General features: G+C 39.4%; 1 protein-coding gene across 1 annotated transcript; it reads left to right on the top strand.

Annotated features, from left to right (window-relative positions):
- Positions 1 to 853: 853 nt before the first annotated feature.
- On the top strand, positions 854 to 13,354 carry LOC133323162 (titin-like; the record flags this gene model as incomplete). Its single annotated transcript, XM_061532151.1, has 4 exons — positions 854 to 2,083; positions 2,138 to 3,771; positions 9,459 to 10,778; positions 10,929 to 13,354. Coding segments are annotated over exons 1-4 (6,610 nt in total), but the record flags the coding sequence as incomplete, so codon positions are not given.
- Positions 13,355 to 19,029: the final 5,675 nt, after the last annotated feature.

Raw genomic sequence — 19,029 nt, 5'->3', positions numbered from 1 at the left:
GGCCCTTTAACAAATTTTTACAGGCTTGCACGAAGATACAAATATTCTAAAATGTTCATATTAATTTTATGAACTATTTAGAAACATTTCGGAACTCCAGAATCAAACGAAAATAGTTCTTAAAAATTACAGATCTACATTGAGTACTTATGTGGCCTTACTATTTTGCAAACTTTTGGAACTCTTTAGCAACCTTCTGCGGAACAAAAAAAGTTCGAAAATAATAACAGAATTATGAAACAATTTCTAAAATTCAGGAAATTGTTCTCAAAATTTTGGACATTTTGAGGAAGCCTAGAATCTCTCAACAAATATATTTTTATGTCAAGGAATCCGTACAAAATTATTCTCAAAAGCCCACAAAACGCTGGAGAGGTCTTGAATCCTCTTACAAATATTTTGAAAGAGTTTACGATAACTTGGGGAGAACTGGCCTCTATTATGGTCTGACATATTATTTTAAGTATCCACAAGCCTCCACAAACCCGCTCAGGCCTCTATAATGGTCCGAAGTTAATGAAAAGCATTATTTTAAGTATCCACAAGTCTCTATACTCCACAAATTTATGAAGCTCTAAATATATTTTCAAAAATTTCTCAGGCCTCTATAATGGTCCGAAGTTAATGAAAAAAATATTTTCTGTATCAACAAGCCTCAATACTCCCCTCTAAAACCTATTTTTTAAAAATCTAAGAACTCCTACATGAATTTTAAAATTAATTTTCTTATTTTCACCTCTCTCCCTCTCTTTACAGTTACTGCCATCTAGCGACGTGAAGCTGAAACGATACTCAAAACCGCTGTTACCATAGTTCCGCACCTTCTATATGCATCAACTGACAAATATACACCATGGCTGATTATGTTACAGTGGTTGAGGTGGATGATCCGCAATCATCTAAAGACACAAACCCATTGTTGGGAAATTCAACACAACCTGCAACGGCATTACCGGCCGATGATTCTTCGTTTATAACTGTGCTATCGATCAACAACAATACTAACACGAATAGCAGCAACAACACACCACACCAACAATTGACCACGAACACCAGCACCACCACCTCTACAAATAATCATAAAAATTCTTGTAGTTCAGACCCCAACCCCCTAGCGGCGGATGACACCGAAGAGGTAACCGTCTATCGTTTGGTTGGCGAACGCTTGGGTTTCGGTCTCAAATTTCAAGGTGGCACCCGCAGTGCGGAAAAAGTACAAAAACTATTTATACAATCATGTGCCAAGGATAGTCCCGCATCGAAGGTGGTGACTTCGTGGGGCCAGCTAAAAGAGGGTGATGAAATCGTAAAAATCGATGAACACTTGGTGCGGGATATGACCCGAATTGAATGTGTGAAATGTCTCAAGGATAATGTGGCCATAAAGCTGGTGGTTCGCAATGGTAAGGGTTTGATACCGGAAGATTTGGAAGAGAAGGGGGCGATGGGGGATCAACATCATCAAAATAATGGGGTTCTTGGTTCGGGAGTGAGTAATGGTCAAATGAAGGGGGCACCACCACCACCGCCACCAGTGCCGCCAAGGAAATTGGTGAAGAAGCAAAGGTCCTTTAAGGATGCCGAGAAGGTGGAGGTGTCACAGGTCAAACAGGAGGTTGTGGAAATGTCAGCAGAGAGGTCCTTTACACCACCACCCGATGCGGAATATTATATCAATTTGTTTGCCGAGAATAATGGTACAAATGGTTCGTTGCTGAGGAACCCCTCCAGGAATGGTGAATCGGAATCGGATGATACGGCAAGTACCATATCCACGGTGATCGATCGTTATTCCATGACTTCGAATTATTCATCGGAATCGGATTTGTCGGGTTTCACATCTTTGAATAATGGCCAGACCGGAGTTGCTGGAGTAGTGAAGCCGGAATTGGCCAAGGTTTTGAAACCGTTTGCGTTATTGGAACAGGAATTTAGGGTAGAGGGAGCCTTGGAAAATCCTCTAATTTCGGAGGTAATCGAAGTGAATCTGATACCCGGAAATAATTATGAAAATGTGGAGTTTAAGACGGAGAAAATCAACAACTATGAAAATGTGGAATTGAAGGCCAAGGTGGGGACTGAGGTGCAGGCCGAGGTACCCAAGGATGAGGTGGACAAAAGTGTGGCTCCCCCAAAGGAAGAACTTGTGGTAGAAACCAAACAACAATCTCCCATACCCACTCCCAAACCCAGGCAACAGGTAGCCACATCCCCCGTGGAACCCAAGAAGCGATCCATCATTCCTATGCCCCGCAAATTGAGTATCAATGGCAAACAGGCCATTGAGGTACCACCCCCGAAAATTCCCGAGGATGCTTTGAGGAAAGGTAATGGAGAGCAACAAAATCCTAACAAAACCCCCACAAGTCCCGCTGCCGGAAAACCTGCACCTGAGTCACCACCCACCAAAGAATTTACCACAAAAATTCCCAAGGCCATACATTCGCCCAGCAGTCAATACAGGTCCCTGGAAAGGGCCAAAACGGAATCGGAAATAAAATTGAAGCAGGAAATCTCGAAGCAGGACAAGCTAAAGCAACAGACCACGGACTTTTTGGCCCACGAAGCCAGCTCAAATGGTCCATCGAAAACCAATAAAACCCCCTCTCCTGTAAAATCCAGAATTCCCATTGTCCTGACGCCCAAGCGATCCTTGGATTTGGAATCCGCCACCCCAGAAAAGAAATCCACCCTGCAGAAGTCACCCACCAACATACCCCGCCTATTGACAAAGCAAAAATCTGAAACCGATTTGAAGCTGAATTATTGCCGCTCCAAGGAGTCGAGTCCCACAATGACCAGCAAAAAAATTCCCCTGCAAAGGACCATTTCGGCTGATTCGAAAATTAAAATGCCCGAAAGGACCCTGATACCGGTACTTCACCCGAGCAACACTTCCAATGGTACCTCTTCCACGGAAAGTTTGAATTCCAATTCAACCACAACTTCGGGAGGAAAATCGGCAAGAGGACCCAAGCCCAAACCGCCAGAGAGGGTGCAATCCCTCAACAAGACTCAAATCCCCAAAGCAAATGCGATCGGCAACAGTAACAACAACAATGTGACCACAGTAGCTGTGGTGGATCGATCCTCCACAAATTCCCTGGCCAGTCCCCAGACCTCTCCCCTGCCAGCCATGCAGACTTTCAAGCAGCCCTCACCACCCAAGCAGCAGGAGAAGCCGCTAACACCACCCTCTCCCAATCGGGAGATACGTTTTAAAATACAAACCTACACCTCCACCAATAACAACAACCCGCATAACAACACTACCTTCCAGGAGCCGGAAGAGCTACCCAGCCTCTTTGAGCTGCAGAGGCGTAACAGTCCCGATGCCACACGGAAATCTGAAGAGTTCTCCACCTTTAAGGCCACCAGCTCTCCAACCGTGACCACCCCCACCACCACTACCCCGAAAATGGAAACCAAACCAGAACTCGAAGATGAATTGGATCGCATTACACCCCCACCCCTAGTGGTGGGTAAATGCATGAAGGTCGATGATACCGCTCCCATGTACTATTCCTCATCGAGCAGTGACGACGAGGAGGAAAATGAAACCGATCTCAGTGGGGTCTACGGGGATGACGATGATGATAAGGATTATATCTGTGAAGATGGTGAGAAATTGGGTCCCCCAGAGTTAATTAATGGTCCTGGTCCTTCGGAGGCCTATTTTAATTTGTATTGGCATTCGAATATGCTACCCACAATTGGTGAGGTCGAAGAGGAATGTTCATCGCTCGAGCTGCAATCGATGAATGCAAATGGGTGAGTAGAAAAAATTTCAAAAATTGTTTTTCCGAACTTCGTAGATGAAATTTAGCTTGGATATGCGGGAATATAATATTTGAACACTTTCGTGAAGCTTTAAAATTGGACCCAAGAAAAAATTTAATCATACAGAGAAGAGCTTCGGGTATGACCATATTCAAATTCTAGTAGAGGTTATGAGGTCCTCTAGAAATATTCTCAAAATTTTATTTGTGTCCCGAAGTGTATTATCCTGTATCTGCAGATATTTCCAAAAACCTTTGTTCAGGTTAGAAATCCTCCGAACTTTTTTTTATCGAAACTCCAATATCCTCTGCATTTTATCTGCATCTGCATTTTATTCCCGAACTCTCGTAAGAAATATTTTGCAGCATCTATTCACATACCTCCGTTCAGTTTAGTAGTCCTAAGAATTTTTTTTGAAACTCTAATTGCCCCTCTCTAGAAATTTCTACCTAAATCCCACCCAGAAAATACTCTATAAACCCTAAAAATCGCTATTTGGGTTAGATGCCCTTAGGAAAATTTTTTCTCGAAACTCCAAAGACCACCTTATAGGTACTCAACAAAAATCTTACACAGAAAATACTCCGCAACCCCTAAGAATTCTCCTGGACCACCGCTGTTCAGGTTAGAAGTCCTCAGAAAAGATTTTTTTTCGGAACTACAAAGGCTCCTCTCGTTTAATCTCAAACAAATATCTCTCCTAGAAAATATTCTTCAATCTCTACAACCCCACTGGACAACCTCAGTTCTGTTTTCTAAAATTACAAAGCCCTCCCTATGGGAATCACTACAAAAATACCATCCAAAAAATAACCTGCTAGCTCTAAGAACCCTTCTGGACTTCCAGTGACTATATAATATTTTCAATTGCTCGCTCATATACCTCATATACTCGACCTTCATAGGCTTATACTCGAGTTCCACCCTCTGTTCAGGTTAGAAGTCCACAGATTTTTTTTTGGAAACTCCAAAGACCTCCCTATGAGAATCGTTACAAAAAATACCACCCAGAAAATGCAACTCCCAATAATCCTTCTGGACCTCCAAAGGCCTATACAAAATTTTTAATGGCCTCAAATACCCCCCGGAACTCCAGAGGTTTACACAGTTTTATTGAAGTCTATAGGTCTATAGAAAGGTCCAGGGGACCTCTAGAGGCCTTTACAGTTTTGTTTAGATATTTTCAAGGCCTCAAAAATCTACAAAATGTGCATGGATCTCCGATACAAAATCTTAGGACTTCGAGGACCTATAAAATTGCATAGAACATTTTTCTTTAGCTTCATAGGACTTCGAGATCTGAAACATTACATAGAGAAGCTTCCTTTGGGTTTCGGCGCGAAGCCTACGTGGCCTATAAAATTATAGAGAGGCGAAATCGTAAGAATTCTAGGGATGCAAAAAAAAATTAGAATCATATTTTTGGCTATTAATTCTATAGAGCAATTTTTATGGATTTCTGATACGAAATTTTAGGACTTTGAGGCCTATAAAATTTTATAGAACATTTTTCTTTGGCTTTCGAGGTTAAATTATAGGATTTCGAGGCCTGAAACATTATATAGTTCAGCTTCCTTTGTGTTCTAACGCGAATTCATAGGACTTCGTGGCCTATAAAATTGTACAGAGGCGATTTAGTAAGACTTCGAGGGCTATACAATTTTATAGAGCAAATATATTTGGCCTCCAAGACGAAGTTGTGCGACTTCAAGTTCTATTAATTATATAGAAAAACATTTTATTGACCTCGGATACGAAATCTTAGGACTTTAAAATTGTATAGAGCAGCTTCCTTTGGATTCCGACGCGAAGGCATAGGACTTCGAGGCTTATAAAACATGTAGAAACAATTTTTTGGTCCTTTGACCTATAAAATTGTATAGATCAGCTTCCTTTGGCTTCCGACGCCAAGACATAGGACTTCGTGGCTTACGAAACATGTAGAACATTTTTTTGGTCCTTCGAGGTGATATCATAGGACTTCGAGGTCTATTAAAGGCCTACTATAGTGTATAGAATAGATTTTTTTCTCCTACGAGGCCTTATTATTGGACTTCGAGGCCTATAATATCTCCACAAAAATCCTGATACGAATGTATTCTCTTAACCCTACGAACACCCACTCGAATAATACCTTATAAAATAGATAGATTAGTCCATATACCTCCCTCTTCCTCGCCCACCGAATCATATCCATTCCCATCTCTCAGCAACAACAAAAACGTATTCATTTGTCCACACTTCAATAATTTCCATACTTATCAGCCACTTGAAACATTTTATTTATTTATTTTTTTTGTGAGAACGCCAAAATTGCAGTTTTTGAAATTACGACCTTTATCTGCCCCGAGCAGTTAATTTTGGCGGAATCTATTATGTTTTATTTTTTATGAGTAATTCTCGCAAATTGGTGGAGAAACAAAAAATCCGCCGAAAAAAAATCATCAACATTTTTGTGTTACAAATCAAAGTGTTAATGCAATAACACCGCCTCCACCGATATCTTCCCCCACTATGCGTTTCACTTTTGTTGATAAGAAAATTCCCCCATATCTCTGGGGTAGATAAGGTCCAACATATGACAACCGGCATTGATAAAGTGTTACAATAACAACAAAAATTATGAAATGAAATTAAGTGAAGAGAGTGAGAGAGAGAATTAATGTTTGGCATTAATGAATGTTTTGATGAATATTCTAATGGGGTGGAGAACGTATGTAGGTTAGTATAGGGTAAGGTAGACATGAGAGGAGAGCTATGTTTTTTTATATTTTCCATGGGGCTTCGAAGTCTATGATTTGTTTATAAGTTGCCAGAGGTCAGTAAAATTTTCCATAATCCTCCAGAGACCTTTACAGTTTTATAGAAAACTTTTCATACGCATCCTCCAGATGCCTGTAAACCTGAATTCTCAAAAACCTCCGCATTGTTCGTAAGCCTCCGAAATTCATAACCTTTTACCCCCAGTTCTTTTTATGTCTCTAAAGCCTTATACAATTCTCCCTGACCATCCAGAGGTCAGTAAAATAATACCGATTCCATAAAAATTATAAAATACATTTTGGACTTCAGTGCGTATGATTGTTTTTAATAGGGTAGACCTTCACGAAAATGCCCATAACTTTGACAGTTTTGAAAATATTTTCGATATTTTTTCAGATATTGAAAGCTAAGAATATGCTTCTTATTTACGCACAAAGAGTTCAATATGATTCTTTTACTATTAAGGAAGATATATGGCAGTTTTCCTGAATAATTTCAACACAGACGATTTGATGAGCTTCTTGAGGGGTTAATGGACCCATTGAAATATTTTTATAATAAATTATAGTAGTCCCTCTATTGGGAGACACAAAAATTATAGCTTGGAATTTATTAATTTGCACAAAAATAAAATACAAACATTTTTGGGCATGGGTGCGTATGATTGCTATTCATAGAATAGACCTATATAAGAAATATAATCATAGTCCCCTAACGTTTCTAATATTTGATAAAAACAAATATTCTTAGGTTTATGAAGTTCTTTTTAGGTCTCTAAAGGCCTATACAATTCTCCCTGGCCATCCAGAGATCAGTAAAATAATATAGTTTCCATAAAAATTATAAAATACATATTTTGGACCTCAGTGCGTATGATTGTTTTTAATAGGGTAGACCTTCACGAAAATGCCCATAACTTTGGTGGTTTTGAAAATATTTTCGATATTTTTTCGGATATTGAAAGCTAAGAATATGCTTCTTATTTCAGTATAAAGAGTTCAATATGATTCTTTTACGTTTAAGGAAGATATCTTGCAGTTTTCCTGAACAATTTCATCACAGACGATATGAAGAGCTTCTTGGGGGATAAATGGACCCATTGAAATATTTTTATAATAGATTTCAGTTGTCCCTATACTGGGAGACATAAAAATTACAGTTTGGAATTTATTAATTTGCACAAAAATAAAAAAAAACATTTCTTGGACATGGGTGCGTATGATTGCTATTAATAGAATAGACTCTAGGCCCCTAACCTTTCTAATATTTTACAAAAACGAAGATTCCTAGGCTTCTGGAGTTCTTTTTAGGTCTCTTAAGGCCTATACAATTCTCCCTGATCATCCAGAGGTCAGTAAAATAATAAAGTTTCCATAAAAAATTATAAATTGCATTTTGGACCTCAGTGCGTATGATTGTTTTTAATAGATTAGACTTTCACGAAAATGCCCATAACTTTGGTAATTTTGAAAATATTTTCGATATTTTTTCGGATATTGAAAGCAAAGAATATGCTTGTTATTCAACTTCAAAGAGTTCAATATGTTTCTTTTACTATTAAGGAAGATATATGGCAGTTTTCCTGAATAATTTCAACACAGACGATTTGATGAGCTTCTTGGGGGAAATGCATCCATTGAAATATGATATGATGAGCTTCTTGGGGGGTAAATAGACCCATTGAAATATTTTATAATAGATTTCAGTAGTCCCTCTATTGGTAGACATAAAAATTATAGCTTGGAATTCATAATTTTGCATAAACATGATAAAAACGTTTTTTGGACATGGGTGCGTATGATTGCTATTAATAGAATAGACCTTAACGAAAATGCTCATAACTCGGGTAGTTTTGAAGATATTTAAATACAGTTTATTAAAGGAAACAGCGTTTTCTAAAATGTTTAGGGGAAATTTTCTCTAGGCCTACAGAGAAAATAAATATTTTTTGTAGCTCTCGAAAGCTCTGTTTAAGTTTTTTTTTTAGATTTATAAGGCCTCCGGTGGTGGATTCACTTCACTTAGACCTTCAGAGGACCCTCAAAATGTGTATAAATATTTGTATAGGGCTCCAGAAGCTCTTAAAGTCCTACTTTTATTTTTCTTAGGTATCAGCAGGTTTATTCGATTTAATAGAATTTTCTAAAATGTTTAGGGGAAATTTTCTCTGGGTCTCCAGAGAAAATACATATTTTTTGTAGCTCTCAGAAGCCTTATTTTAGATTTATAGGGCCTCTGGTGGTCTATTCACTTCACTTAGACCTCCAGGGGGCCCTCAAACTGTGGGTAACTATTTTGTATATGTCTCCAGAAGCTCTTATAGACCCACTTTTATTTTTCTTAGGTATCAGGAGGTTTATTCGATTTCATAGCATTTTTTTCTAGATCTCACAGGTTCATGTAGGGCCCTTCCGCTTGTCTCCTATGCCGACCTATTTTTGTTTTTAATTATTTCCACCTGATTTGTTTGTTGTGAAACGAGCGGGAAAGTAAACAGACTAACAAACAAAAATAATAATGAGAAATCATCGTCAGCACGACGGTGATGATAACGAGCTGGTGCAGCAGACCCATATACAGGTGATCGCCGCCTACCTTTGCCTTCTTATCAGCCAGTCAGCCAGGCCAAAAAGAAAAACTGCTTTGCTAAACTTAGTAAAAATTGAAATGGAAATTTTAGTAGAGAATTCCGTACGAAAAGGTTAAGGTTACGCTACCGATCGAATGAAAAAACAATAGAGAAATAGATTAAAAAATCGGAAAGAGATTAAAAAAAGTAAGAGTGACCTAGATCAAGATAGCCCACGACCATTACAAGCTAAATTTTGTTGGGTGAGGGGTAAACAAAAATTTTCGATTAGCGGAATATTCTTAAGATTACTAATTTTCATGTTTTGGTTACCTCTTGCTTTCAGACCCATTGTTATCGTTGATGATCTGAGCCAGCAGAAGCCTAGTGGAGCTCTAAAGTCTGTTGAAACGGAAGAAAAACGAGAACCAGAACCAAAATCAACTACCACAAAAGGAAATCTCAAGAAACCCAACTTCATTGGGGTACCCGTACTACCACCTACCGTGCCGAACTTTGAGGATTTGAAATCCGTAAAGAAATCTACGAAAGAAACGAACGAAGAAACGAAAATAGCGGCCGCCGACATGAATGCTGAACCTGAAGAGAATTGCAATAATTTGCAAAATAACGATGATAAGATAATAGGAAATGCCGAACCCATTGACGATATACAAACTAAGAAGGTGGAGGATGAAGAGGAAGTAGACAAGGTTATGGAAAAATCGGATTCCAAAAATGAACACAATTTTGTGGAGGTTAGTAAAAGTTCCAGCAAAGAAGTGTCGGAAGATAATGGACGCACCTCCGAAACCTCCAAGGAGGTAAAGACGGAACATCAAGAGACCACCACTAAGACGGGAACAGAAACCATGACCACCACAACAACCACGAAGAAGATAATCAAATCTTCCACGACCACCAGTTCTTCACAGATCATAAGTGGCAGTACCACACACACAGGGGATTTCAAGACCCTGGATGGTCTGCCAGAGGAATTTACGAAAGTTGTAACAGATCCACAAAATCTCCCCGAAGAGTTCAAGAAGTTATTGAACTCCTCCTCGCCCAAATCTCCCAGAGATGGGGCGGACAACAAACCCCTATTCACCCTGCAACCCTACAATGAACGTAAGGGCAACACTAAAATCACCGTCTTGGAGGAACGCCAATTCGAATCCAATCAAAAAGCCTATTCGGAAATACGCACAAAGGACGCGCTGACCGGAGAGGAGAAGGTACAAAAATCCAGTGAAACTCATCGTGAAAAGGCCAAACTGAAAAAGGTTCAGAGCCAGGATAGCCTTGATGATGGCAGCTTTGGAGCCTCCAGCGAACAGGAACCGTTAACTGTTACCGCTAAAGCGGAAACACGATTAGCGGAGGAGGCCCATAATCCACAGGATAATCAAAGTATTGCTCGTGGTATTTTGAAATTATCGGAGTGTGGTAAACAAGTGCAAACGAACGCCCTGGGTGGGGTAGATCTAATGGAATGCGAACATCAGGTAATGGAGACATTTGAGGATTCCGAACAGATCCTAAAACCCCAAGGAGAAAAGAGTGGGGAATCTTCTGAAAAACCTTCCCTGCTAAGGGAGATAAGTGAAACCCTGACGGTGAGTAAAAATGGTGATACCCAGGTCACCAAACACAATGAAATCACGCTGGAAGAAGCCAAGCCGGAGATATTTGCCAATTCGCGGGAAGAAGTTTCAACTTCGGAATCTTCCGAGGACCACAAATTACTTGAAAATGAATCCCAACGTTTGGTGGGAAATGTCCTCAGAGATGCTGAAAAACAGGCCTTGAAACGTGCGGAAACTCCCGCCAAGAAAGGTCCCAAACTTCTCAAGAAATCCGAGGAGGAGAAACGCCTCGAAATGGAGGCTCAAAAACTCATCGAAAGCTATCAAAAGGTACGCAAGGAGGCTGAGAAGCTATTTCAGTTTGATAACTTCCGTCATAACGATGATGATCAGGGTTTCGATTTAAGCGGTCTGGAAGTGGAGGAAAAGGAAGAAGAAAATATCGCCGAACCTCAAAATGAAAGTGTGGGAGAGAATTTGGAGGCTACAAAAGAGGTTTCAGAGCAAAAGAAGCCAAGCGAAGTGGTTGAAAAGAAATCTGCAGCACCTGAAGAGACCTCATCGAAGGTGGAAGTAAAGAAATCTGCATTGGAAGTCAAGAATCCGGAGGCAGAAGTTAAGAAATCTGCAGTAGATGAAGGTAAACAATTGGAATCGATAAAATCTCCACAAGAAGTGATTACCTCGGGTGCAGAAGTAAAGGCATCTGAAGAAATTGAGGCACCTAAAGTGAATGCCACGAGTCCTGAACCAAAACTGGAAGCTAAGACCTCAGAACCTGAAGTAAAGGCAGCTAAAGCAGAGGAAGGAATCAAATCAGAATCAGTGAAATCTCCACAAGAAGTGCTTCCATCACATCCAAAAGTAATGACATCTGAAGTAAAGTCGGAATCTAAAGTGAAGTCTAAGAATTCGGAACCAGAAGTAAAGAAACCCAAGGCGGAGGAAGTTTTCAAATCGGAATCGATTAAATCACAAAAAGAAGTGAATCCTTCGGGTGTAAATGTAATGACTTCTGAGGTAGAAGTAAGGACTTCCGAAGTAGAGGTAATGACATCTCAACCACACGAAAATAGATCCGAAACCGAACAAAAGAATAAAGCTGAGGGAGAGGAGCATAAACCCGTATCGGAACATGTGAAATCGAAATCAGAATTCATGAAAACGGAAGTAGAAGTGATGAAATCGGTAGGAGAAGTGATGAAATCGGAAGGAAAAGTGGTGAATCCTGAACCCAAACTAATGACCACTGAAGTAAGGAGAATCGAACCCGAAGAAAAGAAATCGGAAGCGAAAATATTCGAACCGGAAGTGAAGAAAAATGTTTCGGAAGAAAATAAATCACCAGCGGAACCAATGAAAACTGAAGAGGAAGTGATGAAAAAGGAGCCCAAAGTAGGCACTTCTAAGGTAATGAAACCTCAAATCGAAGTTATTACATCCGCAGAAGAAGTGATGAAACCTGAATTGGAAACTACAAAATCTGAAGTAAGAAAATCTGTCCAGGAGAAAATAGCTGAGGTAGAAGTGAAAAATGCGGTCTTAAAGTCATCCGAACCTACGAAGAAAGAGAAGCAATTGTCCGAACCAAAATTCTCTAAGGAGAAAGAGAAGGAAATTGCCACGAAATCGGTTAAACCGGACAGCTTTCCCGCTCCTCTCACACGAGAAGAACCCCAGATTGCCACAAAACCTGAAACCAAACCCCTTGAACCCTCCACCTCAGCCAGTGAAATTCTCAGCTCTCCTATCATAATTTCCCCCTCAGCTTCCGATGACGTTCTCCATGAAGAAACTGAATATGTGCTGCACAAAAATATCATCAAGGAGGAGGGTAAAGTAATGGAAATTATTGAAATCGAAGAGAAGAAAAAATCTCCAAAATCCGCACACAAAGAAACATCTACAAAGACCATTAAAATATCTCCGAAATCTTCACCGCGAGCCTCACCAAAACTCAAACGCAGTGAAAAGACCAAAACGAAAGCGGAAGGACAAGAGGACACCACCACCTCACTGAAAGTGAAACCAAAACCCACACCGAAACCCAAGCCTCCCATACCGCAAAGGAGGAATAGTACCGATGCTAATGCCATAAAACCCATACCCAAGCGGAGAGGTTCACTTGAGACAACGGCCTCCATAGTACTACCACCCAAGGAAGTTAATCTTGAAACTACCACAACCTCAACTCCGATAATTGAAATACCCAAACCTGTAGAACCCATCACAATTGAAATCCCCAAACCCATGGAACGTATTATTGTGGGCGTTGAACATCACATCATAATACCCTCAGTGGATTTGAAAAAAGATTTACCTCCCCAGCCCCCGGTCATAACCTTAGCCAGCGATAAATTACCCTCTGTGGTGGAGAAACAACAATCGTTTGAATCTAAAGTTCCGTTACTAAGTCAAACGGCATCGGGAGATTTATTGGAGACCATCAACTTACCAAATGTCTCGAATGCATCATCTGCGGCCGATATAGCGAAAGAGATTTTGGTATCATCGTCAATGGATTCGGTGCAAAGTGTTGAGGAGAAATTATCGCCAGCGGCGCAAACCGATGAGGAGGAGTTGGAGGAAACGTTGCAAGCTGACGAAGGAGAGGATATAAAAGCCCGTCTAGAGCAAGAGAAGAAAATTGAAGGTAAGTCAGAGGATTCATTTTTTCTTATTTTTTATTGATATATGTATGAAATTATTGAATGTCCACGTTACGAACCTATAACACTTATGAGTAAAGTACTTCCGATGAGATCGTGAAGTGTGAAAAGCCCAAGAGCCGTATCAAGATTTCTTCTCTAGTGTGTAAGTTGTAAATAGTTACTCTCAATAAAGCCACCAGGTAGATCACAAGTGTATCTTTCCCACAATCCACCTTAGATCCGATAGAATTTAGTCACCGACATTTGGAAAGCCTTAGAAATCCTCGACGAATTGTCTATAACATTTTGAGGTTTTAGAAACTCACGAATCTTTTTTTTTATAAAATTTTGTATAGGTCTCAGAGAACTTTCTTAGGGAAATGAGTGTTCAACATTTTAGTTCATTTAAATGAACCCTCCTTATCGTTCAGTTCCTTTGAGTGAATTAGTTCGTTCATCTAGTTTGTAGTTCACTATTTAGCTCATTGATCAATAGGTCACAATTTATCTGGTTCATAGTTCAGAACCTATTTCAATGTAGCGTTCGTTTGTTCCATCCCCTGGTCAAAGTGAACTAGATTGACCTAGTCCATTTGCTCCTCTCAGAGAAACGTTCAATTGAACTGAAAATTTTTAATAGCCACACGACATATTTGTAGGTTTCAGAAAGCCATAGAGAACCACGAAAAAGTTTCAGAAGGTCAATGAATAATTTTCTATAAAATTTTGTAGGCTTCAGAAACCCATAGAAAACCTTTTGTAATAACTTCTACAAAATTTTATAGTCCTACTAAAGATTTTCTATAACAAACAATTATAGAAAAATGTATAGGCCTTAAAGACCATAAAATGTGAATTTTTTCATTAAATATTGCAAGCCTCCGAAAATTTTCGATGATTCAGAGATTTATAAAAAAGGAAGGTTTTAGTAATCAGAGGTCGAGAGAAAAAAAATTATGGAAATGTTTGTAAGGGTCAGGGTCACCCCTATTTCTTTTTTTTTTTCATTTCTGTGAACCCTCGATATAGAAACTGAGCAAGATTTTTCCATAGAGTTTGGAGTTAAAAACCATATGTACATATTTAACCGAAAAAATACACTTCCGGTCAGTAGGTCTACTAAAGAATGTTATTAAAAACAAATTGGAAGAACTGAAAAAACTTACATTCGAGATTAATGATGAAAAAATAAATTCGGAACTGAAGCGGGGTGCACGAAAGTGTAAAATTGTTATAAAGAAAGTGGAGGGGGGCATCAAGCGGGATTATCTGGTCTTCTATTTTCCGAACTTCGCCATGCACCCCAAAAAGTATGATTTTGCATGGGAGGAAACCTACAATGAAGCCGACTATGTAATTAGCCGTTGTAACGAAGCGAGACATGATTTGCCTGGTAAGTCTAAACAAAAAACATCGTCAATTGAAATGGAGTCTTTGAAGAAGTCGTATATGGAGCTCAATCTATGGGAAGATATATTCTTCAAATTAAATAGAATGTTCCAAATATACTTCGATATAAGGAAGGTAGCTGAAGGAAGTAATGGAAACCTTCCAATTTTTTGGTGCCCTCAGTAAGAACTTACTGTGGAGGGAATTTATTTACAGAAGGAAAATATGGTGACAGTCCGCTGGTGCTGGTTAGTAAAAGTTCAGTGATAGAAAGACAACTGGAGAAAACACATGAAGAACTGCAGGTTAGCAAGGTAGGATCTATGGGTCATGGGTCAAAGAAGTCGAAGGTGTAAATGGACACATCGAAGATTCCATAAAATATTGATTGAAACATCAATAAAAAGGAGATATATGGGCATAGGTATTATCGCGGGAAGAAACCGCCTCCTGAGGTATTTTTTTTCTTCTTCATAAAATAATGAAGACCTCTCGGAGCCCTAATGAGGACCTCTCGGAGCCCTTTAATACCGATCGAGTATTCAGACAAGATGACAGAGTGTCGTGTGACCTTTTCAACATCGTGCTGGAAATGGTCATACGAGAGGCAAAGGTGAATAGAAATGGCACTCTGTACACCACCCAACAACACATTTTATTCGTCTACGCCGATGACATCGACATAATGGGTGGAACATTGAGAGCGGTAACAGCGACATTTGAACAAATTGAGAAGGAGTCTGCCAAAGTGGGTCTGGCAGTAAACGGCGAGAAGACCAAGCTGATGTTATCAACGCACAAGACGTCATGTAGACTCGGACCAACTATGAAACATGAGAACTACAGCTTCAAGGTCATACGAGGGGCAAAGGTGAATAGATATGGCACTCTGTACACCAAACAACACTCGTCTACGCCGACGACATCGACATAATGGGTCGAACATTGAGAACGGTAACATACACATTTTTGAAAAAAATTGAGAAGGAGTCTGCCAAAGTGGATCTGGCAGTAAATGGCGAGAAGATCAAGCTGATGGTATCAACGCGCATGACGTACAGTAGACTCGGATCAACTGTGGAACTCGAGAACTACAACTTCGAGGTAGTCAAAGATTTTATATACCTCCCGCCAGACCAAACTCACACTCTACAAGACGCTGATACTACCCGTGTTGTTATATGGATCCGCAGCATGGGTACTTACGCAAGCAGATGAGGCAGCTCTTCGGGTGTTTGCGAGAAAAATTCTCCGAAAGATCTATGGGCCGATCTGCGTTGATGGTGAATATCACCGTCGAATGAACCATGTTGTTGTACCAGCTATTCTCGGACATCGGCATTGTTAGACATATTGAGCTGTAGCGACTACGTTGGCTAGGTCATGTTGTAAGAATGGATGAAGATGCCCCAGCCCAAAAGGCATATAAAAGCGAACCAGCTTATGGTTCACGCAGAAGGGGAAGGCCACGAATAAGATGGAAAGATCAAGTGGAAGAAAGACAACATTGCCGAATATAATCTTTCAAACTGGAAAAACTGCGCAAAAGACCGACGCGTTTTGTCACAAAATGATGAATACATTCGAGGCTTCCTAAAAATGTTGTCTCATATTTTGTGGACTTCAGATGACTCCTGGAAAATATTCACAACATGTTAAAGAACTCTGAGATATCTATAAAATGTAGTTCTAATGAAAAGGGTTCCACAAAAATTTAGGGACTATAGATATACACCCTGGGGAAAAATGCAATATCGTGGGCCTACAAAAAATTACTTAGTATATATGATTTCATATGAGTTCTCCGATACCTACGAACTCCTGCCTTTTTTATTCTGTCCGTATTTTTGTCCATCAAATGGTTGATCCCTTTTTTATATTTTTCTTTTGCCTTTCAATAAAATCGAACTATTTTTAATAATCATGAAATTTTATTGAAATTTTCAAAATTAATGACTACTGTTTTTTTGTTATGTGACTGTAAAGATAAACAATTTGTGACAAAAATAGATAAAAAAGGCAAACAAACTAATTACGATTTTCGATAGACCAAAAACAGAAAAGAGTTTTCAATTAGCCCCCCTCAAAAAAACCAATCAACGGCTGCCATAAAGGGTTGGTTTATTTGAGTTTTATTTATTTTCAAATGACTACCGTTTAGATAAAATTACAACTGGGGAAAAAACGTTTAATTACAGAAAAAATGTAATGGAGGTTGGTGGTATTGGAGGTGGGTGGTATTTGGCGGAAGAAAATAAACCCAAAAACCCAGGGAAGTCAATTCCAAGCAAACAAAGCTAATGAGGAAAATTTTTTTGGGTAACAAAAAATAAAAGAAAAAGGCTAGGTTTAGTATGGAGTATTTGGTGTTGTTGTTTTTGTTATTGTTGTCATTATCCAGCTTGTCATTAGAATTAAGGAGATAAATTTTGAAATCTTACATCGTTGACCTGAATTCTGTGTCATCTTAGCAGATACTTAGAGAAAGAGTTGAGAGAAGAAATATGGTTAGGAGATCGTTGCCTTAGTTAATGGTGGTGGTGTTGGTGATTCTAAAACCCTGACAGTGAAAGGTGTCATGTTGTAGTTTTTATTTTTTGTTTTTGTTCCGCTTAAATAGAAAGCTTAACTTGGCCACAATTAAATGGGCAAATCTCTCTCGAAAAAAATATACTCTAGAGTTTAATTTAATAAAAAAGTAGCAAGATGTTCATTACTTTCAAAAAAAAAAAAAGACATTTTATTTCTTCCAGTGAACTTTTGTCACCTGATCCGCTCAAAACGTTCCCAGTTTTTTTTTTAATTTTTGCTACAGATTTCTGTTGAAGGTTGGCTGTGTTGGCAAACATATGTGTGCTTATAAAGTGGTGTTATCCATTTGGAATGATCCTCTATTTTTTTCATTCTCCAACTCCAACAAAGTGTCAAATTTTTCTTTTAATTCTCCATAAATTCTAGGAAGCGTGAGGGAATGGTGGTGGTATAGAGTCGAACATTTGTGTTTAGCTTTTGCAATTATCTCACTTCTTTGGAAGGAAAAAAAAAAAAAAAAAAAAAAAAAAAAACACAACAAATAGGGCTTTTCGTTTTTGGGCAAGAAATTATTTTTTGGTCATAATTTGAAAATTTTGGAAATTTTTTTGGTCGGAACATAAAATTACTAAAAATTCATAAAAATTAATTTTGAAACGGAACAACTCTATTTTTATTCCTACTTACTTAATTAGCTGGCTTGTTACAGAACGGTTATTCCATAAGCCGAGCTTAAAAAAAAGATTTCCAAGCGCATCGGTCTTGTGCGCAAAACCACCAATTTGAATGACCACGTTCCCAGATGTTGTTTTCTACTTGGTCTTTTCATCTAATTTGTGGTCTTCCCCTTTTATATGCCTTTTGAGTAGGCTCGCTTTTATATGTCTTTTGAGCCACCGTAGTCGCTGCAGCTCAATACGACTGACTATGTCGATGTCCGCGTATAAATTGTAAAGCTCATGGTTCATTCGACGGCGGCGATATTCACCGTCGACGCAGATCGGCCCGTAGATCTTTCGGAGAATTTTTCTTTCAAACACCCCAAGAGCTGCTTCATCTGCTTGCGCAAGTACCCATTCTTCAGATCCAGATAATAGCACGGGTAGTATCAGTGTCTTGTAAAGTGTGAATTGGGTCTAGCGGGAGGTGGCCTTGTTTCTAAACTGCTTACTTAGACCATAGTAGCATCTGTTGGCCATCACACTATCCTTCTCCGAATTTCAAAACTGATGTCATTCATTTTATTTATGGCGGTACCAAGGTATATAAAATCTTTGACTACCTCGAAGCTGTAGTTCTCATGTTCTACAGTTGGTCCGAGCCTACTGGACGTCTTGCGCGTTGATTCCATCAGCTTGGTCTTCTCGCCGTTTACTGCCACAGATCCACTTTGGCAGACTCGTTTTCAATTTATTCAAAGGTGGCTGTCGATCCGCTCTCAATGTTCGACTCATTATGTCGATGTCATCGGCGTAGGCGAGTAATATGGGTTGTTTGGTGTACAGAGTGCTATTTCTGTTCACCTTTGCGTCTCGTATGACCTTTTCCGGCAGATTGTTAAAAAGATCACACGACAAACTGTCACCTTGTCTGAATCCTCGTTCGGTATTGAAGGTTTCCGATAGGTCCTTTCCTACTTTAACTGCTGACCTTGTTCCACTTAAAGTTATCCTGCATATCCGTATTAATTTTGCAGGAATGCCGAACGTAGTCATGGCTTTAAACATCTCTGAACGGATAGGGCTGTCGAATGCAG

Source organism: Musca vetustissima, unplaced genomic scaffold, assembly GCF_032173495.1.
Source record: "Musca vetustissima isolate MV318-11 ecotype Yass unplaced genomic scaffold, APGP_CSIRO_Mvet_v1 utg27634, whole genome shotgun sequence".
NCBI lineage: Eukaryota > Metazoa > Arthropoda > Insecta > Diptera > Muscidae > Musca > Musca vetustissima.
Note: the sequence above shows the minus strand (reverse complement) of the source record. Positions and strands in the feature narration are given on the sequence as shown.